General features: G+C 43.3%; 1 protein-coding gene across 1 annotated transcript; it reads right to left on the bottom strand.

Annotated features, from left to right (window-relative positions):
• Positions 1–734: 734 nt before the first annotated feature.
• fbxo30a (F-box protein 30a) lies at positions 735–25,832 on the bottom strand. Its single transcript, XM_052025307.1, has 3 exons — positions 25,733–25,832; positions 11,776–13,915; positions 735–3,443 (listed from the first exon to the last, which is right to left on the bottom strand). The coding sequence occupies exons 1-3, from the start codon at positions 25,756–25,758 to the stop codon at positions 3,240–3,242; spliced, it is 2,370 nt and encodes a 789-aa protein (XP_051881267.1). The 5' UTR covers positions 25,759–25,832; the 3' UTR covers positions 735–3,239.

Below are 25,832 nucleotides of genomic sequence, written 5' to 3'. Positions count from 1 at the left end.
AGTATTGAAAGACACAATGATACACAGTGATTAAATACTAACCATCCAAGGCCTGATCCATAGGCAAGAGTTTAAATTCCTGACTGGTGGCAATCTAAGGCCAAACACTATTTTTAGGTACAGGGGTGTTAATTACTATTTCTAGTCTATATTTATGCCATTTGGGAAGAGTAGCTGGTTGGAGCAAGGGAGTTTCTCAAAAGTATGTAGTGATCAGTTAAGGCAATTATGTAGAAAAAGACATTTGCTTTTCCCATTAGAAACATGAACACAGCAACTTAATGGTAGGGACAGCTCACACAGGTAAGATACAAATGCAGGTGGTTTTAGATGTAGGTATAATCAGATAGAAAATATTTTAACAAAATGATGATCTGCACCAGTGGTTCTCAAAACTCTCCACCACAGAGGTTTGGTCCAACTCATGCTTATGTCTGTTGTAGACTAATTGATAGTTTTGATTAGGCAACAAAACTCCATTTTCATTGATGACTGAGGGAAAATTAGATGTTCTTTGTCTACCAATTACTAAATTGTTGAATCTGAGAATGTTGCTGACAAGTAAACATAACCCCTGACATTCAATAAAAGATCAACATAAAGCATTATTCTGTATGTCTCCACAGATGCTGCCTGACCTGCTGGGTATTTGTAATAGTCCCTGTTTTAATTCTCATGCAAGCTCTCCCTGTCATACAAATCCACAAATGGAGGCTTTCAGTAGTTAATAAAAATGACACTTTTATTAAAATTCTTGCAGTTTAAAGTGAAATCAAACATTTAGTACAAAAGCTCAACAATGTGTAGCATTGAAAAAGCAGGAGATTGAAAGAATTCTCCGCAACAGAAACTCCTGCCATTCCAAACCTCAGAATGTAGTAAAGTGAAGTTTAATTTGATTGCTAATTTAAAAACTTCATTCATAATTGTGTCAGAGAATTTAGTGTGACCCTTCAATGCCATCTATTATCAAAGCAGAAAAGAACACAAGGGTTCAGTGATGTTTTAGACACATGGAATTAAAAGTGTACAAACTAACATGGTAAATATGGGTAGACCAGTGTAATGTTTAACTAAATGGTAATGGTAATGGATGTGATTGCAGTGTTACTGAACCAATGTTTCAGCTTGGTGGGGGGGGGGTGCAGGGGGAAGAGGGAGAAGGGGAATGAATAAAAAGCAATGCAGCCAAAATGATAGAATTATTGGTTGTGTACACAACTGCAAGCAAGGGTTATCGGAGATTGAAAGAGCATCAAAATGTGTAGTGCATTCCTTAAATTGCAGCAACAAAATCTATACACACTGAATGGAGAAACTGAGGTATTAATGAAAAACGATTCATTAATTTGTTTTTACCATTACACAAATTAAACATGCTCATGCACAAGAATTTCAAATTCAAGCATTCCTTTCCACTGTCTTTTTCTTCAAGCAATTCTTTGTATTCTTCATGTTGAAGATCAGACATCCACAACCAAGGGCACCCAAAGGTCAGGGACCCACACTAACCCCCAGGGATCTTTACGCCAGGCTCCATGAGTTTCCAAGAGATTTCTCTGCCTTGACCCATCCTGTCAGTCAGATAACCAGACTTAAACCTGTGTGCCACTACTCTGAACATTTTCATTTGGATGACTTTTCTGTTAAATACACATACTTGCTGCAACAACATGATTTTATTTATGGTTCTCATACTACCAACCAAGAATGGGTAGATTTTTAATGAATACTTCAATAAACCTCTCAAAATAAAACAATGAAGGTGCTCAGGCAACAGATGCTGATATTAATAGTATCTTCTCACCCTACAAATAATTAAAATTAAACATAATTAAAAAAGATAAAAATTAAACGAGGTTCATAAAGAGTAGCATAATGCCTTCTCAAATGTTGCCCTAAGATGTGCAAACTTGCATTTTGGAGCACAAAGAGCTTGTAAATAAATGTTAGCACCGAGCTAGATACAGCACTTCCCTTAAAGTGTTTTGTAGAGTTTAAGGCAGCAGTTTTTAAGGGAACATAACTTTACAGCAGTGGTGCCCTATGTATTTCACAAATGGGAGCCATGAATACTCTTGTGTACAAAAGCCATTAATTGGATTCACAGACTTTCCACAACACCCACTGCAGTCCTTGTATTATTCCCTCACACTAAACAAAGGACCACTATGTGAAAAGGCATTAGATCAATCATGAGGCCATTTCAATACATTATGCGATAGGAGTCTCATGTGCCAAGGCTGATGGAGGATATTCAAATTTATTTTTTTGCAATATGTGTAAACAAAATTGGGCACCTTACTTCTTCAACAAAGACATTCTAAGGGAAATGCATTCAGAAGTGTAACTACATGACTTTAGTAGCTGAGTAATGATGCCTTCAAATTGACATGTGCTTTTTTTGCTTCTTTGATGTTGTAATTAGTCATTTAAGTAGATTCACAAAGCACAGCCCTTTCATGTTGGAAGACTGGAAATAGCCCTCAGATATAGTTTTGAAGAAATCTGCCATTTCCCCTCTAACCATCAAACATCACAGGTAACACTTGCAAAAGCAGAAAGTTAACGGTAAGGAGAGCTAGAAACAATGAGCGAGAAAATACAGATATCAATCCATTAACCATTTGGTGAGCTAGTTAAAATGAGACTAAAACTAAAGTGCAAAAAGTGGCAAAACTGTATAGGTAATATCAATCCACTGCACTTTGCCTTAGCTTTTGATCAATGTGAGGTATAATATTGCTTTGCAACAGCTAGCTCACTGTACTTATAGGACAATCTTTCTAAAGTCAATGTGTTCAAGTTGTGACTCACGACAATGTTATTTCCACATGGGCTGAATGTACATCTGACTTGCCAAATGACTATATGACATTGCCATATTTTGGTCAGGATTTAATCACGACGATAAATACCTCCTTCATATGTCCGACATTCACTAAGATATACAATTGCTGAGAGGAGGGATAAAATAGCAAGAGGTTTTAAAGGCAAGATCCATGCAGGAAACCGTATGTACAAATGGAAGACTCCAGTAAGGAGAGGTTTCACTCACAAAATGTCCGAAAGTTCGATGTTTCTTTCATCAAGACTTTTTCATTGCCTTGATCACGACAGCACAGGTACTGTACTACAAAAATAAATTTCACATCAAAGCAAAATATATTGTATACAAAGTTGACAGATCACATTTAAGATTAGAATTGCTTGCAGTACATCGTCAGTGAGCAAAGAGATTAGAGGACTGCTTTTAGGACAGAACGTAAAGGTCGTCCTCCTTTAGTAAGCTCCCGTGTCACACACATGCAGGGCAGGGGCACAGCCTCCCCTGTCCTTTCCACTGTGTTGTAGCGACAGTCTTTCAAGTGGTCAGCCATGCTGGCAATTTCTGCAAACTTCCACTCACTCACTGTGCCGAAGGCAGTGCTGAATCGCCAGGCCTGTGGGAGAGAGAAGTCACACAAGTCACAAAGTGCCACACAAGTAACATTCCTGCAAATGGGCTGGCGTAGAGAAAACAGTGAGTGATTTCAGGTGGCACTTGAGGCAGAAAGACAAAGGCTGCACATTCCTTCCAACTCGACAGCAGACTTACTGTACCACTGATGCCATTTGTAACAACTGGCATTTCCACTCAGCCTTTGTTCACAATGTAAATGTACATTTCCCATCTACACACCATTCAATTGACTACAAGCTTATTAAAGCCAATCTGTTTGATTAATCAGATTGAATTTTTTGATGTGGTAATGCAGACAGTTGATCAATACAGAAGGTGCTATTCACATAGGTTTTCAGAAGGCACTAGGTGAAGCAACACAAAAAAAAAGGCTAGTGTAAAAGATTACTGGGCATTGCTTGTGGCCAAACAGGCTACTAGGTATATTACATGGGCCACAGTTTTGGTCAACCAGGAGCCATCATGGACTAGATGGGAAAGGTGGCTCTCTTCTGTGCTGTAAGATTCTACAATTGTGAGCAGAGGCCTGCAGCCTATTACACTACAGCTGATAGTTACTGGGCATTCCCCATAGAATCTTACAGCACACAAAGAGGCCATTCAACTCATTTAGTCCATGCTGGCTTCTGGTAGAGCAACAATGTGTCCCATGTAATTAAAAGGTCATTAGTAGCATGGATAGGAAAGCAGCTTCAAGGCATGAAGCATAGCTGTGGTAAACAGTTGCTTTTCCAGACTCGAAGTGTTAGTGCTGAGACCACTGCTTTTTTAAAAAAATATCATTAACAGCATGGAGTGGGGTATTCAGGGTAAAGCTTTCAAATTTACAGCTGACACAAAGCTTGGAGGTTAGTAAACAGTGAAGATAGTAATAAACGGGCTGGCAGAATGGGCAAATGGCAAATTAAATGTCATAGTGTAAAGTGACGGCCTTTGGCAGGAGGAACAAGCAGAGTTTAGATGGTACAGATCCAAGGGATGAGAGCATTCGTGCGCAAATCCTCAAAATTGGCCAGCACATGGAGAGAATGACTGGAAAGACATTTGGAATGCTGGGATTCATAAAACAGGCAAAGAGCTCAAAAGCAGGGAAGTTGAAGTGGAACCTGGATAACACACTGGTTATGCCACAACTGGACAATTCACCACACTTTAGAGAAAGTAAATTGCACAGCTATAGGGAAACCGCAGGGGAAAAGACTGACTGGATTCCTTTACTAGAAGGCAGCATGGACTTGATGGGATGAATGGCCTCTTTCTATACTGTAACAGTTCTATGATTGTAAGCAATGCCCAACCTATTAGAGCACAAACAATGCCCAATAGGCAACATTCAGAATGCAAGCACCGTCTAACGACTATCTATTAGATGAGACCATAAGCACTGTCTATTAGTTCACAATCTAGAGTACAAACACTGTCTATTACCTCACCACCTTTTAGATGACAAGCAGTACAGTTTAACTCACCATCTTTTACACAGTAAGTGTTGCTCATTAGCCCACATCTATTATCTGCTCGTTAGTGCACAATTTACTAGTCTGCATGTGCTGTTCCATAGCCTGTAATCTATGGGACTACTTGTTGGTGCATCAGGATACAAGAGCAGAGTTGCTTTGAAGCACCTTCATTGGAATACACCTGGATTGGAAGCAGAACAAGGATCCTTGTAACATCCAGAAATTGTGTAGATTAAATTGAGGTTGTGAAGCCTCAGTACGAGGAGACTGATGTGAGAAAGCCTTGATACCCTCACGGGGACTCGGTCAAGATGAGTTTAAAAAAAGGCATTTTTAAATCCATAAAATGCAAATAGTCATTTATAAAAGTTATAGAAAGAGTATCAGAGAAGCTTTTGAATAAATAATATACTGATCACAGCCCAAACAGCAAAGTTTGCTCCAGGTTAGCTGTGGAAGGGTGCTGTGGATGGAATTTGGATAGTAAAATGGGCCTGGACAGGCACCTTTTCTAACTTTAGGCAGGGTTGGACCTACTCACAGGGTGCTGAAGTATCCAAATGGCTTTTAAATTAAAGTAGCTTATTTACCACAGTTACATTAATGACAACTGAAATAGCAGAGCCCATGTTCATATTTTCTAAAGTTCACTGAGAATGAAGAGATATTTGGAGCATGTTGGATTGATTAAAAAGATTTTTTTTTAAAAAATCACGATCTAGCAGCTGGCTCAGGTGAAGAAATTAACAGAACGTTTCACTTTGAACACTCAATCATCAGCTAGATCGGTTGGACTTGACTGGGTAAATCTGACATGCCTTCAGAAAAAGAACCTGGGCAATAGACCCAGAAAAATCTGTGGTTGTTAACTGTCTGGATTTGCACACACCTTTCAATAAAGTACTATGGGGGACTGTTCAGTAAACAAAAAATGTGTATAGTGTTGTTAGGTATATTCTAAAATCATTTGCAAAGTGGTTTAAAAACAGCAGACATGAGATAGTTGTACAAGTTTACATCAATGGAAAGAGAAACACAGTTAACTTGTTTTTAAACTGGGCATAACTTGTTTTCTCTTTTTTGCAAATTTTGAGAGGGGTCTTGGACATGAAGCTTTAACTTTCTATCTCCGCAGATGCTGCCTGACCTCAATGCTTTCAACATTTTCTGTTTATATTTCATATTTCCAGCATCTGCAGTTTTCTGATTTTCATTTGTTATAAAAGCTTAACAGCTGTGTGCCCTCCAATTTATTATTTCAATACAAGGTTTGGAGTAGGAGACTTAAATTCACATTTATCCAGCAGCAGCTACTACTAACTGGTATTGGCTTTGGTTATTTTACTAAAGGTACTTCATAAATGCAATTAGATACCATATTACATCTAGAACTGGACTGATTCGGGAATTGGGTCCCAAAACTGGGAAGTCATTCCAGAAAAAATTGCATAGAATCTGTGAACAGATTGAAACATTGGTGTATCCGGGATGTAAGCAACACCACCTGCAGCCCATGTCAGCTCTCTGTTGAGCAATCCAATTAGTTCCATCCTTCCACTCTTTCCCACTGACACTGACATTTATTTTCCCAGTGTAACCCAATTCCCTTTTGAAAGCCCTCACTGAATCTGTTTCCAAACTTACAGGCAGCAAGTTCCAGATTGAAGCATTCTACACACAAGAGACTTCCTCACGTTTCCTCTATTCTTTGCCCTTTGCTTTCAATCTTTATCTACTGGTCCTTGAACCATCTGCAGATGGGAACAGCTCCTCTATATTTAACCAATGCAAACTTATGATGCAGCTCTACCAATATTTTCTCAGATGGATTTTTACATGGTAGTGTAAGAATACACTACTTACTCGGTAGTGTAGTGGTTAGTGTAACGCTATTACAGCGCCAGCGACCCAGATTCTATTCCGGCCGCTGTCTGTAAGGAGTTTGTACGTTCTCCCTGTGTCTGCGTGGGTTTCCTCCGAATGCTCCGGTTTCCTCCCACATTTCAAAGATGTATGGGTTAGGAAGCTGTGGGCATGCTATGTTGGGGCCGGAAGTGTGGCGACACTTGTGGGCTGCCCACAGAACACTTTACGCAAAAGATGCATTTCACTGTGTGTTTCGATGTACATGTGACTAATAAAGATATCTTGTATAGTTTTAGCAAAACTTACTCCATAAGAACTCAACTTCTCTAGTTTAACCTTGCAACCAAATTCCTCCACTTGTATTAAATCTTTCTTGCACTTTCTCTTGCATCTTCACCTTCTTAGAGTGTAGGGACCAGAAATAATCACAATGCTCCAGGTGGATTTTACAAAGGTTCTTTACTACATGCTTTTATTTATGAAACTTGGTAATCTATTTACTTTTCTAACTGCTCCCTCATCATTTCCTATTACTTTTAAGCATTTAAGCATACATATCCACTGCTCCTGGACATCCTTCAGGGCCATTCAATCTAGTCTGCAACATCTTTCCATCTTTCTGCAACAATGGATCACTTCCTACTTCAGGCTGCAGGTTAAGTGCTGGAAGATGGAAGTAATATGGATGGATGCACCCTGGTTGGCGTGGACATGGCCTGTTTCCATGCTGTACGACTCTACTGCATTTATTAACCTCCCCTATTAATAAAATTCCAATCGCAATTTAACTTGAACAAATCATGCTGGCTCTCTTTTACTAACATAAGCTTCTACACGTGACTTAACATTTTCTTAAAATTGCCCCACAGCAGAGGTTAAGCTGATCAGCCTGTATCCGTCAGAAATGACCCTATGCCCTTGTTAGAGGAGGACATCACATTTGCCATTCTAAATCTTCTGACATGCCCCCATGTACTTAGGGAGGATGGGAAGATTATTGCAAGCCCTCTGCCATCCCTTGCTCCCACTTTCCTTGGCAATCGAAGTTGCATGCTATCCAGTTCAGGGCCCTGTTTAACTTAACCACAGCCAGTTGTTCTAATACCATCACCTCGTCACATCTATTATTTCAACTAATAGCTGAGATTTGGACAACATTCTCTTTCCCACAGTGAAGATCGATACAAAGTACCTTAGGTATTGCAGTCACAGCCACAGCATATATAGTCCCCCTTTAAATCGGACTCGTCCTCCTCCTATCCTCTGCCTACTGAAGACTCAAGTTCCACTGCTAACTATCATTCCATTCTCATATCCCTGCGTTACTTATTTCACTTTCATTTTCACCTCACTACATTCAGCCTGGTTCCTGTTTGGATTATTCACTTGAAATGCAAAATATACCCACTCTTGTTTCAACATACTCATCATCCAGGAATCTCAGATTCTGAATTTTCTTTATTTCCTCCTGGTGGGAATACCTCCAGCCGGTGACTGAAACAGCACTCCCAAGGTTAGCTTTTGTTCCATTACAGTTTTACCTTCTGGCCTTTGGTTTCATGTTAGGCCAGCTGGATCCCCTTAACCCACTGAAGCCCATCCTCTTCCATTTAAGTAGCTCTACTTTAGCTTGCTCCTTGCCCTTCGATTACTGATATAAACTCAGTGCAGTAAATCCCAATAATTTGCTTTCCCATCGTTGGAAAATTCCAACGGTTCAGCATCTGGCTCACTGGGGCCTGTTTCCTGCACTCCCATGAAACTCACCAGCATCTTTCCTGTGCGCCCTTTAAACTTATAGAATTCGCTGACAAAATTTATTATAACCACTGTGTAACATCTAAAAATAGCAAATTATAAGTGTGTTGAGCTATTAATAAGAAATACCAAATAATCCAGAAAATCTGCTAGCCCGGCAGAGCCCCGAGAACGCTGGACTATCAGTCTTACTGTAACACTGCTGCCCAATGCACCCCTCTTATAGCCCATCTCATACCCCAGTACTAGATCCAACATTGCTTCCTTGCTCAATGGATGAAAAACATACTGATCAAGGAAGCTTTCCCAAATTTATTTCAGAAATTCCTCTTCCCTCCTTGCCCTTTGCTCCAACATTACACCAACATGGGAGTAATTCAATAAAACCATTCTACAGTTCTTGTGCATAACCAATCTCACAGCAGATTGTTCCTTTCTCCCCTTCAGTATTGGGTGGTCATTGAGCAGCCTCATAAGTCGTTAGCATCCTTCATGTTGCTCAACTCTAACCAAATGCATTGTCCTTGATCCCTCAGGTTGATCGTCTCTCTGCAGCTGGATTAATATCTCACACAGTACTGCCACCCTGCCTCCTTTCTCCCTTTCTGAACACCATCTCTAGGAATATTAAATGCCCAGTCCTGCCCTAAAGGACTGAGCCAGGTTTCTGTTGTCACCACAGTTGTTCCCACAGATTTTTGTACCATATTCACACAAATTCTAAACCTATTTGTCTTCCTCACGCGCTTCATCTGCTTCCACCCAAAACCATGGCACTTCCTACTCCAGTGTTCGCTAAACTTCTGGCTGAATCTCTTTCCTTGGGCCTCCCCACCTTCATCCTCCCACACACACAGACCGCTGCATCACTTCAGCAATGTCCTCCACCCCTGCACCAGAAAGGCATCATGCGGGAGTCACAGAAATGTCTGTATCCCGTCTGTGGAACACCTCCAGTGACAACTACTCCATGCACTTGACTTGGCCAGTCTATTTTCTATGGTGCCGTGCTCTAAACCATACCCCTTCTAGATATTATCCCCATCAATCTCTAATGCTTAGCACCATTTGAGCAGCCCACAGCCCCAAGTTTCCTGCACCTCTTGCCCCATTAGATGGTTGATGATATTCTGAGCTCTCTCTGGCTGCTGGTTGGTCTGCCCTTGGAATGTATCATTCAGGTTACTAACAAACTTTAAAGATTTAAGTGATGTGACACACAGCAGTATCTCCACACACAGAGCATGGAGTGCACCACAAATCCACAGTCTGTGAAATGAGGCTGCACAAGGCTTGGTTTCCAGAAGAATGATATATCCATTATTTGGTTACTGTGCTGATAAAAACCCCCAAGTTTGTGAAATTGCTGATACCAGGTTGTGAAGTGTCCAAGGGAGGGACAGGTGAAGAATGGGGGGAAAGTTAGGGCCAAGGTTTATGGGACCTGTTCAAGGGATGAAAGGGATCAGAACTCATCCAACTGGTCATGGGAACTGGCCACACTGGCAATGAGCAGTTGAGACATTGCTAAATTTTACAAATAACCCCTATAACCCCTCTCCAAACTCTTACCCTCATTGAGCCTGGACTGTTCCCAGATTGGTTGCAAAGCTCCAATAGCAGCTCTTGAAGGGATGCTGCTTGTTCTACAAGGGGAATGGCGTGTTTGTATAAGGTGTAAGGATGTAGGAAGGGCAGCTGGCAAATGAGAAATGCGAGGCACTGTTTATGGAAGGGAAAACAAGGTGGCTTATACTGAAAGGAGCGATGCTCCAAGGAGTTAATGAAGAGAAATCTCGTGGTTCAAATACGATGCAGGGTGTCTGGTGTCTGCACCTTCAGAGACTTCCCCTTGTCCTGTAGGTTATATTGTTTCCCTGCAGTCTAATTTGCAGGAAATGCTAGTGAACACAGTGCAGGGAGAGACCCGAGACCACAATGAATAAAGGGGTAAACAGTGCATCTCCTTAACCAAAGGAAATGAAGAATGAAAAAGGAAAAGAAATAACTGAGAAAGAAATAACGAATTAGAGTCAACTCAAAAAGGTAAAGATTAAATAAACAAACTTATGTTGAAAATCTCCCAAAGCAACCAACTACCTTCAGGGGTAGGACCACCACTTAAAAACTGCTCATTTTGATTGACAATACATTAATGATACATTAAAAAAGCAATTCTTTCAAGGCTCAGCCACGACTTTCTGTGGTCATTCAATGCCAATTAATATGCAAGCTTTTATAAATGACATCAAGGACAAGATACTATTCGGAGCAGCAAGTTCTGGAGACCTGCGAGTCAGAGAACATCGCTTAATCCTCTGAAATTATTAACCAATCTAAAAAGAGAGCATTGTTACCACACTACCTCTGTCTATACCTCTGGCTGCCTTGGTGAAGCAGTCAGCATAATCAAAGACCCCATCCACCCGGGTCATTCTCTCCTCTCCCATCAGGCAGAAGATACAGGAGCCTGAGGGTACATACCATCAGGCTCAAGGACAGCTTTTATCCCACAGTGGGAAGGCTATTGCACGGTTCCCTTATATGATGAGATGGCCTCTCGACCTCACAGTCTACCTTGTTATGACCTTGCACCTTATTGTCTACCTGCAATGTACTTCCCTGTAGCTGTGACACTTTACTCTGTATTCTGTTATTGTTTTTACTCTGTACTACCTCAATGCACGCAGTGTAATGAATTGATCTGTACGAATGGTATGCAAGACAAGTTTTGCACAGTACCTTGGTACAAGTGACAATAATAAACCAATACTACATTTCCAGCAAGAGTCAATGTTCTGGACTGCATCAATGTAGTAGAAGCCCCATAAAAAGGAAGAACATTTTAGTTTCTGAAAAGTACAAAAAGCAATTGCAACAGGCTGACAGGGATTGCTACAGCTTTTAGGCTTTCCATGCAGAAAGGCCCTTTAAGACGAAAGCATACAAACCGAACTACTGAGGAGCAATCCAAAATTCAGAGGAGAAACTTGAGGTACAGACAATATCTGTACTGCAGCAAATTAAGCCCAAGAACAATGGAAAAAATTTCTAAAATTCAGAAGGATTTTGCTCTGGGTAAAATAGGGTATTTGGCCCCGTTTGATTGTTGAACAACTCCTTTATGCCAGCTATGTTGCACACCACATTCCTGCTGTCAATAGTTTTTAGATAGTTTATACACAGCAAAAAAACAAACGAGGAAAACTGAGAAGAAAGATCACAAACCTTGCCTTTTGTTTTCCAAGAAGTCTGTCCATGAAGGTTCTGCCTCTTTTCCCAAAGTAGGAGAACCATTCCCCGAACCTGCAGCAGACTCCCACACACGTCCCTCATTAAATGTGAAACTTCTGAGAGCTGAGACAAACTGAACCCGTCTAGAAATCCAGCAATGTGCTGCAAAATCTCAAAGGGCAGCCTGCTCAGCTGATCAACTGCTGCTCCCGTGCAGGGAGTCCGACCCTCGTGAGTGTCCAACAAAACAGACGGTACACACGGTTGGATTCCAAAGGATTTCAGATGTCGGTCGTGAATGACTCTGGAACCCTGAGTTGAAGGGCAGAAACGCCTCTGAGAATAGGTGCAGCCGTAATAGGCCAAAGGGCATCTGTGTTCCAACCAGCCATTGAGGCCGGCGTGAATGTCTCCATGCACGTTCTTGAAGTGTGAAGGGAACTCGTCTCTCCGGAAGAACTGGCCACACACGAAAGTGAACATAGAACGTTGCTTGGTTTGGTGTCTGGTCACGCACTCCAGGACTAGATCCAGCCCAAGCGTTTGGAAAGGGCTTGGGTTGGACAGCTGAGGGTTTGCGTGGTCACACGCAGATGCCGAGGCAATCTCTCCAACCATGGTATTGGTAGCTAATATGGCCGCTGGGAACGAGAAAGTCTGTGTGCCTAAATCGACGTGGCTTCCATCAACACTGCGGCTATCCGAAATCCCTCTCCCACTGGGAGAGTCTCCCAAGCAGAACAACAAAGCAGCTGTGATCAGATCTATTCCCTGCAGTTCCAGAGGGTCATCGTCTACCTCCAGATCTGACGTATCGACCGCTTTGCTTTCCATTTTCCTTCTGTACCAATTCATGTCCCCAAGGTACGCCCGACGACCATTGTGGCCTTCGAGCAGTTTGAAGGTGGTGGCATTCTTCAGTGCTTGGCGCTCCCCACATCTGCTGGCCATCTTTCCCACTCCACAAGCATCAGAAAGCAAGGACCCCTCCTGAAAATGGTCTGCGTTTAACAAGCTTTCCACGGTAAGCAGCTGTGCGAACACAGGCAAGAACTGATCAGGCTCCGAGGAACTGCCACTGTCATCAATGTCATTTAGGTGACATGAACCGTTCACCACCTCTTCTGCTTGCTGATCACAATCATACGAGTCTATTCCCTCCCGATCTAACGTGGAAGTATCCACATCTGCTTCGTGGAAACCATTACACAAGGAACTCGTCTTTACCTGAATGCATCCATCTACTTCATCATCTGCTCCAGTTACCATTCCTGACAATGTGTGAAACCCATTCTCCTCCATACACAAGTTCCAGTCTCTCCACGACTGACCCTCCACCATAGGATCGTGCTCTGCACTACCCTCTGCTCCGTCTTCTATACCACTTTTGCAAAGATCATTATTGTTTTCCATGTAGTGTGGTTCTTTAGCTGGTTCCTCCTCAGCAACCTGAACACCTCCGTCCCTTTCAGTCCGTTCCTTGGGCAACCTTCCGTTTACCGGCTCCGGCTCTTTCGTGGCGTTGTTCAAGAGGTCAAGGGCCACCGCCAAAGTCCTTGTGGTTTCAACTGTTGCTCGGTACAGTTCACTGTAGGCCTCTTCATTCGCAGACAGCAAGCTGCTGGAAGGGGCTTCATCTGACACCCCCAAAGCAACAGGGATTGGCTCTGTGTTTCTGAACTGTTTAGCAGCTGTGTTTGAAGCAGTAGTTACGACTTTGAGCGATTCTAGCAGCATGCGCTGGTCCTGAAGGGCTAACGCCATGTCCAACTGCTCTACCCCATCGCAGTCTTTGCTTAAGCTTTCGTAAGACTTGCGGTCGGCGTAGCTGACAGGCCAGCGGTTCCATTCCATCGTGCAGCAGACCACGCTGGCAGGACAGAACTCCAGGTGCTCGCCGATCTTGTTTCGTGCAATGACGAACGGGCAGCCAAACTCGCTGTTAAGGCACGGCACTCGCTCAAGGGGGCACAGTAGGCGATGCTCACTCGCTTTGCACGAGTGGAAGACGGCTCCACACACCAAGGGGCAGCCAATCAGGTCACAGGACACATTTTCCTCCAGCCGGACCATACAACGCCGGCTCACACAGTTTAAGCAGTGCAGATGTTGATCCATGATAGCTGGTCCAGCCCTGCATGCAAAAATTTGATTGAACAAATGTCAATAAAAACTACAGATTAATGCAGGTAACATTAAATCCACTTTGGTAGAAACAAGGTTAGGGGGACATCCAGCAGCACAAGGCTGCTACATCGGAACAGGAGGTGAAAATTCTGTCAGCTCTGAAGGTGCGATCAGATGACCTCCTTTGCCTCTGAATACATTGCCTTGCCCCCAGCTACTCAGTTACCACCCAAGTCAAATGGCTGTAGGCTCACGTCTCATTCCAAAGCCATGCACTAATCCTCTTGACTGACACCTTGTGAAAGTGTCCTTTAGTACCACAGTGATTGGAAATGCTGTTTCTTAAATAAGATATTAAAGTCCCATCTCAGTATTCTTTGGCAATATTAGTGAGGGGGTGGGGGGGAAAAACCTGTCCCTGTTGTCCTGGCCAATGTTTATCCCTCAATGGTTTCACAGATACAGATCACACAGTCAGTATCACATTACTGTACGTGGGTAGTTCTATGCATAAATTGGCAGCTGTTTTTCTTTTAATATGACTAGACTTCCAAAAGTACTCATTGGCTATAAAGTGTTTTGAGGCATTGTGATGGAAAAGTGACACAAGCCTTTGACTGATTACCCAACCTATGACCACACTACTTTCCCAGGCAGCTGGATGGAAAACCATCCTTATTACACAAGTAGATGACTCAGCAGCTTTTTAAAAAATCATGCCTGATTTGTTTATCACTAATGTCCAAGCTTTAAAAAAAAATTGCTTAACCACTTCCCATCTCCTATGTTGTACATTTACTCCCACCCATTGCAATGCCTTTCATTTCCTCACCTTTCACCTCTCCCTCATTGTCACTTTACAATGTTCTGTTCTTTCTCACACCCCCCATATTCTCTCCCATTTTGTTGGTTACTCCCCTTTTCTTGCTTTGGGCCTGAGATTGGGAGCCTTTCAGAACTTCCCCAATGGATGACCAAGGAATTGATAAAGGAGAAATAGGAGACTAAACTAGCAAGTAGTATAAAAACTGAAGAAGAGTTTCTAGGATTACGAAACATGAAGGCAAATGTGGGTCCCTCACTGGTGAGCATAGGAGAACTTAAAATGGGGTACAAGGAAAATTCAGAGAATGCATAAGGGTTGATAAATCCCCAGGGACAAATGAGATCTATCCCAGAATACTGTGGGAAGCAAGGGAGGAGATAGCTAGGGACCTGACGATGATTTGTGCATCTTTGTTAGCCACAGGTGAGGTACCAGAAGACAAGAGGATAATTAATGCTGTTCCTATATTTAAGAAGGGCAGTAGAGATAACCCAAGTAACTGCAGGCCAATGAGCCTTACATCAATGGTGGGGAAATTATTTGAGAAAACTAGGGGATAGGATTTATGTTCATTTGGAAAGGCAGGGGCTGATCAGGAAAGTCAATATGGCTTTGAGGGGGAAATCCTGTCTCACTAGTTTGAGTGAGTTGTGTTTTTGAGGTCACTAAGGAGATTTGATGAAGGCTAGGTGGCAGATGTCATCTACATGAACTTTAGTAAGGCATTTGACAAGGTCCTATATGGTAGACAGATCCAGAAGGTTAAGGTACATGGAGCGAAGGCGAGCTGACTAACTGGATCCAAAATTAATTTGGTAATAGGAGGTAGAGGATGTGGTGGAAGGATGCTTTCTTTGAAAATGTGACATTGTGTACTGCTAGGATCAATGCTGGGACCCTTGTTCGTAATGTACATTAACAACTTGAATTTGAATATGAGGTATGATTAGTAAGTTTGCGGATGACATGAAAATTGGTGTGGTGGATAATGTGGAAGGTTGTCTAAGGCTACAAGTAGGGTAGAGATCAGATAGCAAGTTGGGCAGAGCACTGGCAGATAGAATTTAATCTGGACAAGTGCAAGATGATGCATTTTAGGAAGTCAATTAGAGCCGGGACATATACAGGCAATGGAAGAGTGTTAAGGAATGTTGATAAACAGAGCGTGAAGTCCACAGTTTCCTGAAAGTGGCAATACAGGTAGGAGTGGCAAATTCACAAAAGACTGATTAGACCACACTTGGAGTACTGTGCACACATCTGGTCGTCACAATGTAGGAAGGATGCGATTGTGCCAGACTGCACGTAGAGCAGAGTCACTAGGATGTTGCTTGGATTGGAGGACTTTAGTAATGGGGAGAGATTGGACAGAATGTGCTTGTTTTCCCTGGAGCGAAGGAGGCTGAGGTGTGACCAGATAAAGATATGTAAAGTTATGAGGCATAGATAGGGTAGATTTCAGAATTATTTTCCCATTGTAGGGATATCAAGAGGGCATAGGTTTATGAAGGAGTTTCAAAGGGGATTTGAGCAGAAAGTTTGTTTTCACTACACAGAGTGGTTGATATCTGAAACTTGCTGCCAGAGGTGGTAGTGGAGTCAGATACGATCACTATGAGATACATTTAGACAGCCACTTGAAAAGGCAAGGCATAGAAGGATACTGACCTAAGGTGGGCAAATGAATTCGTGTGGATGAGCAAAAAGGTCAGCATTGAAGGGATGGGCTAAAGGGCCTGTTTCTGTGCTGTACAATGCTATAACACTAATATTTTATGTCTGCCTTCACAGAAACACATAGTACCTCTCAGAAATACTGAAGAACTTAGGGTCCATTGCAAATAAGAATGTTAGTATTAGCAACCTAACAAGCCTGAAAAACCGATACATCCCTAGGACCTGATGATATACATCCCAGAGTCTCGAGGGGTGGTCAGAGACAGTGGATGCTCTGGTTATTTCTCAAAACTCTACACGTTCTGGAAAAGTTCCTGCAGATTGCAGGTTGGTAAATGTGACCCAACTATTTAGGAATGGATGGAGGCAGAAAACAGGAAACTACCAACCTCATATTGGTGGTCAGAAAAATGCTGGAATGTGTAATAAAGGATGTGATATAAAGACACTTAGAAAGCAATAATACATTTGAGGACGTCCACATGGAATTATGAAAGAAATCATATTTAACTAATCTACTGGAGTTCACTGTGGATATAGTCACCACAGAGAGATACAGCATGGAAATAGACCCTTCGGCCCACCAAGTCCATACCAACCATCACGCAACGACTTATATACTAATCCTACCTTAACCCACTTTATCCTCCCCACATTCCCATCAACTCACCCCAGATTCAAACACTCGTCTACACACTACAGTGGCCAATAAACCTGCATATTTTTGGGATGTGGGAGGAGACCCACGCAGTCACAGGGAGACTGTGCAAACTCCATGAAGACAGCACCGAAGGTCAGGATTGAACCCAAGTCGCTGGAACTGCAAGGCAGTAGCTCTACCAGCTGAGCCACCCAACCTCCAGAGTAGATGAAGGGGAACCAGTGAACGTGGTTTATTTGGATTTTCAAAAGGCTCTCAATAAGGTGTTCACCAACCTTCTTTGTGGCAATGTTGGAGTACATGGAACTGAGTGTAAAACACTAGTGTGGGTTGAGTTGGTTAGCAGATAGAAAACAATAGGAATAAAACGAATTTTCTACCCTACAGGGCTTATGGAGGCTCAGACACTGATTGCATTCAAAACAGTAATTAAAGGAATCAGGAGACGTAGAGATAGGGCAGTAAAGTGGTGTTGAAATAGAAGATCAGTTAAAATCTTGTGGAATGGTGGAGCAAACATGAGGGGCTGAATGACCAATACTAGTCCCTAATTCTTATGTCTTCTCCCTCTAAATCTAGTGGCCAATGCAATAGTGAGGTTCACACTCTTCTGTAGCCAATGCTTCTATCAGTGCTATATCATACTGCCGTATTAATATCCTGGAAACAGGAGCTCTCACAAATCCATGCTCTGTACACAAAGGGTATTTGTCTGGAATCCAAAAGAGAAAGAGCAGACAGTCTGGTAGGTATCTGCTGAATCAGGGAGTAGGACTCAAAGGTTTGTTCTGATATGGATCAGTAAAGACTGAGTTGCCATAGTTATGGGACTCTAAATACTGCTGCTAGATTGAGATATCTGCACTCACAGAGACAAAGCACAGAAACAGAGTCTTCAGCCCACCATGTCCTTGCCAAGCATCAAATACCCATCTATACTAATCCCATTTAGCAGCACTGGCGATGCCATGGCGATTCATGTGTTCATCTATATACTTAAACGTTGTGAGTACCTGCCTCCATCAGTGTTCTAGATTGCAAACACCCTGTGGGTGAAAAAATTCTTCCCTAGGTGCCCGCTAACCCCTCACCTTAAACCTATGCCCTCTGGCTTTAGACATCTCCTCCAACTCTGGCCTCTGACATCCCCCGTTTCCTTCACTCCTCCACTGGCGGTTGCACCTACATCTGCCTAGGTCCTATGCTCTGGGAATAATCTCCCTAAACAAATCCATCACTCCCACCTCTAAGATGCTCTGCAAATATCCCATTTACCAAGTCCTTGGCCACTTATCCACCGTGTCTGATGTGGCCTTGTTTTAACTTTTGCCTGATTACATGTTGTGGAGTCCCTTGGGATATTTTTACTAAGCTAATGATGCTGTAGGAATGAAGGTTTACTTTGCAATAGGAAAACAAACAAGCAGAAGAGTGTACTAATGATGCCAATAATAGTAACAGCTCTAATATTCATAGCTTATTTTGACACATCATGTTAACTTGTGAATGTTCCTCCCATATCAACATGGTAATGAAAATATCTTCACATACACTGCAGTCTGAGCCAACTGGTCTTTTAGGTGGCTTTTGGAGGGAAAAGGACAAATCTAGAACATTTTGCATTAACTAAGTGTTAGAATCAGCCCTGCAAAACTTCTGCCAGCATTGTTTCTCAGTAATCTTACCTCCCAACTCTTCTCCTCACTTTCATTTGGATTTCAGGTACCGAAAGTTTTTCATGTGGCGTGAACCATGAAACTGTTCATATTTGGAAGGATTTGGATCTGTAATGAAGGCTCATTGATCTGTAAGGTTCTCTGGTTGTCCCTCTACAGATATTGCCTTATATTGAGCATATCCAGCATTATTTCTGAATTATGCAAGGATGATGGAGTAACACCACAATCTGACACTTGCTTATAATATGATATATTAGTTAATAGTAGCAAATAACTACTTCCATTTAATAATACCCGTATCATAAAGAACCCAACCCAACAAATACTCACGTAGAAGACAATGGGAAGGGAGCTCTGGTGAACAAAGGGTTACTCTCTCTCTCTACTGGTAAACAGTTTGAACCACCTGCTCATGTAAGGAGCTGCTGAGCTTCAAGGCCACAAGGAAACAGGGTTGTTTTTGACTAACTGTGAAAGATGTGTTAACCTGTCTGGCTGCACACAGCAGCCTCGGCTTGACCATTGGTAGCGTGAGCTGGCCAAGCATACCCAAATATGGGTATGCCTGTGCAGTAGGTGGACACGCACCGGAGAACAATGTATTTAAGTTTGTTAGCACCCTGTATTCCTTGAGTTGGGCCATGTGCAGGGAAGAGCAGCACTGACTGTTTGCTCCTCCATGTACCCCTACTCCTACTAGCGTTAAATAATAAAGAATTTTTTGTATGCTCCTTGGTTCTGCTGTTGTTTGCTTTATTATAGTGCCGGTCGACTTTCACACTGAGCTCCAAATTGGGCACAAATTCCACACAATACTTTCTTTATATAATACAAAGCCAATTGTAGTAAGTATTCACTCCTCTTTGTCCTCAATTTAATACTCACAGAAGCCAGTCTTCAATTGATGTGATTAATTTCATGAAATGTACATTAATAGTACATCTAGTACATCAACAATACTAATCAACAGGTATCAAGACCTGGGCCTCTACCTCCCTCTGCAACTAGATCCATGACTTCCTTATCGGGAGACCACAGTCAGTGCGGATTGGTAATAACATCTCCTCACTAACAATCAACACAGGTGCACCTCAAGGATGCGTGCCTAGCCCGCACTGCTCTACTCTCTCTACACTCATGATTGTGTGGCTAGGCACAGCTCAAACGCCATGCATAAATTCGCAGATGACACCACTGTTGTTGGTAGAATCTCAGATGGCGACGAGGCGGCGTACAGGAGTGAGATAGATCGATTGGTTGAGTGTTGTCGCAATAATAACCTCGCACACAATGTCAGCAAGACCAAGGAACTGAAGGTGGACTTCAAGAAGAGGAAGTCAGGAGAACACACACCAGTCCTCATTGAAGGATCAGCACTGGAAAGGGTGAGTGCCAACATCTCAGAAGATCTATCCTGGGCCCAACACATTGATGCAAACATGAAGAAGGCATGCCGGCTGCTCTACTTCATTAGGAGTTTGAGGAGATTTGGTATGTCACCAAAGACTCTTGCAAATTTCTACAGCTGTACGGTGGAGAGCATTCTGTGGTTGCGTCACTGCCTGGTATGGAGGCTCGAATGTGCAGGGTTGAAAGAGGCTGCAGAAGGTGGTAGACTCAGCCAGCTCCATCATGGACACAACCCTCCCCACCATCAAGGACATCTTCAAGAGGCGGTGCCTCAAGGAGGTGGCATCCATCATTAAGGACCTTCATCAACACAGGTGCACCTCAAGGATGCGTGCCTAGCAGTCAGGAGGGTCCCCAGTATAGATCTCTCTCTGCCCGAGTTCTCCCCCTTTATACTAGAGTCATTGCTTGCAGGATGCTGCGCAGAGCAGTCTCAAGTTTTTAAAGCCAGTTTGTGGACTCCTGCCTATCGCTTCTATGGCCTGGACAGGTCCATGGAATGAGAGAGGCTGCAAACACTGAGTATTTGGTTCGTAGATAGTGAGGAAGGTTGTCAAAGGATTCAGCAGAATACTGATCAGTTGGAAATTTGGAAAGAGAAATAGATGGAATTTAATCTGGACAAGTGTAAGGTGTTGCATTTTGAGAGGTCAAATGCATGAGGATATGCATACAGTAAATGGCAGGACCCTTAGGTGCATTAATGTACAGAGGGATCTTGGAGTGCAAGTCCAAAGCTCCTTCAAAGTGGCAACACAAGTGGATAGGGTGGTGAAGGTGGTGTATGGCACGCTTGCCTTCATCAGTCAGGGAACTGAGTATAAAGGTTGGCAAATCATGTTGCAGTTGTACAAAACGTTGGTTAGGCCACATTTGGAGTATTGTGTGCCATTCTGGTTGCCTATAGGAAGGATGTGGAGGCTTTGGAGAGGGTGCAAAAGAGGTTCACCAGGATGTTGCCTGGATTGAAGAGTATTAGCATCATGGAGAGGTTGGACAAACTTGGATTATTTTCTCTGGAGCGGAGGCCGAGGGGTGACCTGATAGAAGTATATAAAATTACGACAGGCATAGATAGGATAGATGGTCGGAGTCTTCTGCCCAGGTGGAAATGTCAAATACTAGAGGGCACAAGTTCAAAGTAAGAGGGGGAAGTTTAAAGATTTGTGAGGCAAGCTTTCTTTCCCCCCCCAAACACAGAGAGTGGTAGGTACCTGGAACGTGCTGCTAGGGGAAATTGTAGAAGCAGATATGATAGCAACATTTAAGCAGCATTAGACAGACTCACGAACAGGCAGGGGGTGAAGGGACATAGACCATGTGCAGGCAGATGGGATTAGTTTAGGGTAGCATCATGGCTGGCGCAGACTTGTCTTTTAAAATAATATCAAACATATACAACTTTCTAAAGGCCACGAATTCCATACAACATGGAAGGAGCTAGCAAATGGGGTGGAGGAGGCAGACACAATGGGATTAGTGCAGATAGGCACTGCAGTCAACATGGACAAGGTGGGTCAAAAGGGCCCATTTCTGTGATTCTATGAACAACTGTCAGAAGAGCTAGTCTGGAGAATTTCATTACTCAGTATACTTTAAATTAATTCAACTAAGACCCATAATTTTACTTCAACTGCACTGAGCAAGATTAAACAGGGATGAGATCCCAGTGAACTTGTGATCGACAAAATTTCAAGCCCTTCTAACGAAGGGCTTTTAACCTGAAACATCAACTGTGTTTCTCTTCCCACAGATGTGGCCTGACCCATTGATTATTTCCAACATTGTGTTTACATTTTAAAAATTCAAGCCCATTGTGGTGAGGACAATCCAATTTACGTGGAGCACCAGTAGAGAATACAGTCCTTGGGATTCATGGAAAATCCAGCATGGAAAAAAATCTCACAGGTAATGTCTATATGATTCTGGGTGACAGAATTAATAAAGCAACTTCCATTTATAGAGTGCTTTTCATGTACTAAAAACATCCCAAAGCACTTCACAGGAATGGTATCCAGAAATGACATTATAAACATCTTGCTCAAACATTTCTAGCGTATACACTAATTGATCAAAGATAGAGAAACCCTTGCAGAAATTATGAATGCCTGTCATTTATTTAGCCTTTTACAAGACGAGTTATTTGGGGCAGCATTAGGGAAAATTATCAAAAGCTTGGTCAAAGAGATAGATTTTAAGGAGTGTTACCAAGGAAGAAAGAGGGGCTGAGGTACTGGAAATCAAAAATTGGCAGTTCAAGGCATGGCTGCCAATAGTGCAGTGGTTAAACAGGAGGCCAGAATTGAACTAATGTAGATATTCTTCCCCATATATAATTTCTCTGAGGATCTGGAGAAATCACTTACAGCCAACATTTATTACCTATCCCAAATTCTAAAGGAGGTTACACAGATAATAAAGGGCATAATCATGGAGACATTGGAAAACAATGGACAATTTTAAAATAAAGGAGGTGTTTAACTAGCAGTCATTGCAGGTCAGAAAGCAGAGGGCTGAGTGAGAACAGAACACGATACGGTCAGGACGACTGAATTTTGGCTGGACTCAAGGTTTATGGAAAGCAGAACAAGTGATGTTGGCCGGGGTGTGCTGGAATACTCAAATCTAAAGACGACAAAGACATGAAAAGAAACCCTCGATTTAGAAATGGGATTTTGAACAAAGAATCGCAAGACAGAGCCAGAACTAGAAACTAAAGATTCACTTTAGACTTTTTGGTTAGTCAGAAAACAAGTAAATCAGTCCACAAAAGGAAACAATGCCTCTTGGTTCATTACCTTTTCTTGCTTCCAAGAAAGAAGCAAGATTCAGTAAGTGGAAAATGCTTTTATTGCTACTCTGTATGATCACTTGTTGCCTGTGAAAATAAAGTAGTTTAATGATTCATATCAAGCTTCATTCCACCAAGTGTCTCACCTCAGATTTCCTTACAACATTGAAGGAGGCTATTCAGCCCAATAAGTCAATGCTGTCACTTAAAAGGTAATTCCATCCCCACACTAGCTTTCCTTATAACTGAGTCCCACCCCATTCCCAGCAACTCCCCCCAGATTCCACCACTCACCTACACTAGGTGCAATTTATAGCGGCCAATTATCCTACCAATCCACATCACACATAATGGTCGCCTCATTATAGGAAGGACGTGGAAGCATTGGAAAGGGTGCAGAGGAGAGTTACCAGGATGCTGCCTGGTTTAGAGACTATGCATTATGAGGAGAGACTAAGGGAGCTAGGGCTTTACTCTTTGGAGAGCAGGAGGAGAGGAATAGATAGAGTAGACAATCAGTGCCTCTTTCCCAGGGCACCAGTGCTCAATACAAGAGGGCATGGCTTTAAAGTAATGGGTGGGAAGTTCAAGGGAGATTTTTTACCCAGAGAGTGGTTGAGGCATGGAATGTGCTGCCTGGGGTGGTGGTGGAGGCAGATATATTGGTCAACTTCAAGAGATTGCTAGATAAGCATATGGAGGAATTTAAAATAGAGGGATATGGGGGAGGTAGAGGTTAGATAGTCGTAGGTGAGGTTTAAAGGTCAGCACAACATTGTGGGCTGAAGGGCCTGCTATGGTTCGATCATTGGGATGTGGGCAGAAGCCACTGGAAGAAACCCATGCAGTGACTGGAAGAAAGTACAAACACCACACAGACAGCAACGGAAGTCAGGACTGAATCCAAGTGATTGGAACTGCAAGGAAGCAGCTCTACTAGCTGTGTCACTGTGCCACCCCAAAAGACCATGTTTTAAAAGACTGAATAAATGACAAAGATTAATACACAGGAGGGATGCCTCAAACTCCCACCAACGATTGGTGTATACCCTACAAACGTTAGAGCAGAACATTTATAAGTTCTACCTTACAGTAACAAGTTAAAATCATGAAGGGCCACATTTTTCACCCTGGGCTATACTTCCATATGATTAGATATTGGGCAGTTGGAGGAACAATGCTGTGTAGTAGATAATCAAACTGCATTCTGGAAGACTATCACAATCGTACCCCAGACTATCACAATCGTACCCAAGGCAAATTCCAGGATACTGACAATGATGTCACCATTAAATATCTGCATTAAGATGGCATTTATCTTGCAGGCAATCATGTTCAGAAAATGTATGTTTACATTATGCACAATACTCATATTCACAACTCTGTGCAATCCAGACCAATAATATCCATCCTCAAAATAACCCTCATAATCCCCTCACCATAACAAGAGGAGAAGATGTTGCAAGCATGATCTGGCACTAGCTGTGCCTTGATGCCAGACTGACATTCAAGAGGCTCAAAGCTGATGCTCTATATCGAATGCCCCTTGGTACAATGTCCAAAAGTCCATCGATCCCAGCCTTCAATACATAAAATTGAATATCCACAAACATCCACAGCCCGGTGGGGTAAAAGAAAAATTCCTAATAGTCACAACCTCATCGAAGGTCTTTAATCCTAAATGACAGGTTATCTTTAAACGTCTTCCGCTAGCCCTCAACTTGACAGGCTGAAAAATAGGACACCACCCATCCTTTTAAATTCCAGACAGTATAGACCTAACTGTACAACTATCATGAAAACTACCCCAATATTACAAACCTGAGAACATAAACTCAATTACAACTTTTATACTCTCATTAATAGTCACATCAATAACCCTCACAATATTCAAAATATAACCCATAATTATCCATAGCCCTGTAATCAATCCAATATCCATCTTTAATTAATACTCACCTGCACGACATTCATACAACCCACGTAACTTACAGACATATACCTCATGATTTTATATTTCATCATTTTGACAGGTGTGCACTTTGTTGGCAAGGACAATTATTCCATATCAGTAACCACCCCCACACCCACCCCTCTTACCAACACCCCTTGTCCACCCCCCACCTTTGCCTGCCTCATCCACACCACACCCCTCTCATCCACCCCTCACACCTACCACCCTACCCCTGACCCACCACCCCATGCCCACCCCTCACACCTACTGCCCTGACCCACCACCACACACTCCTCACCCCTGCTCGACCACACCCACCCCTCCCCACTGCTCCACCACACCCACCCCTCCTCACTGCTCCACCACACCCACACCCCTCACCCCTGCTCCACCACACCCACACCCCTCACCCCTGCTCCACCACACCCACACCCCTCCTCCACCACACCCACACCCCTCACCCAACCTGTACATCCCGGGCACCCTCCTGCCCCCACTCCCCTATAATCAGAGGCTCCTGCAAAGTCACTTGCCGGACTGGAGGCCTCTCCTCCCGAATCTCACCGCCAGGACCCGGCAGGCGTGGCCTCAGGCCGGGCCCTTGCCCTCGGTGCTGAACTCCACGCAGGCTGAGCTTCAGCCGCAGGGACAGCCGGCCGGCGCTCCGGCTTGCTCGCAAAGAGCAGCGTCAGGCCTGCGGGCGCGGGGCCAGCTCGGCCGGGGCCCACAGCCGGGCGCCGCCCCACGGTACCGGGCCTCCCGGCTCCCGCTGTCCTCAGCCGGCTAGACCCCGGTCTTTGTTCCAACAGCAGCTCCTCACACTCACCCAGGCCGCGATGCTCCGCTCCACATCCGCCGTCAACTGCGGCCGAGTCCCGGGGGCGGAGTCAGGCCGGGGGGCCGGGCCAGAGCAGGTGGCGATGCCG

The sequence above is a fragment of the Pristis pectinata genome, chromosome 10 (genome assembly GCF_009764475.1).
Source record: "Pristis pectinata isolate sPriPec2 chromosome 10, sPriPec2.1.pri, whole genome shotgun sequence".
NCBI lineage: Eukaryota > Metazoa > Chordata > Chondrichthyes > Rhinopristiformes > Pristidae > Pristis > Pristis pectinata.
Note: the sequence above shows the minus strand (reverse complement) of the source record. Positions and strands in the feature narration are given on the sequence as shown.

Bases quoted from the DNA above. Each gene is read 5' to 3' on its own strand.
- fbxo30a (XM_052025307.1), bottom strand. From the start codon at position 25,758: ATGTGGAGCGGAGCATCGCGGCCTGG. The intron at 13,916-25,732 runs GTGAGTGTGAGG...TTTTGCATGCAG, and splicing joins AGCGGAGCATCGCGGCCTGG to GGCTGGACCAGCTATCATGG. The intron at 3,444-11,775 runs GTTTGTGATCTT...TCTCTCCCACAG, and splicing joins CTTGGAAAACAAAAGGCAAG to GCCTGGCGATTCAGCACTGC.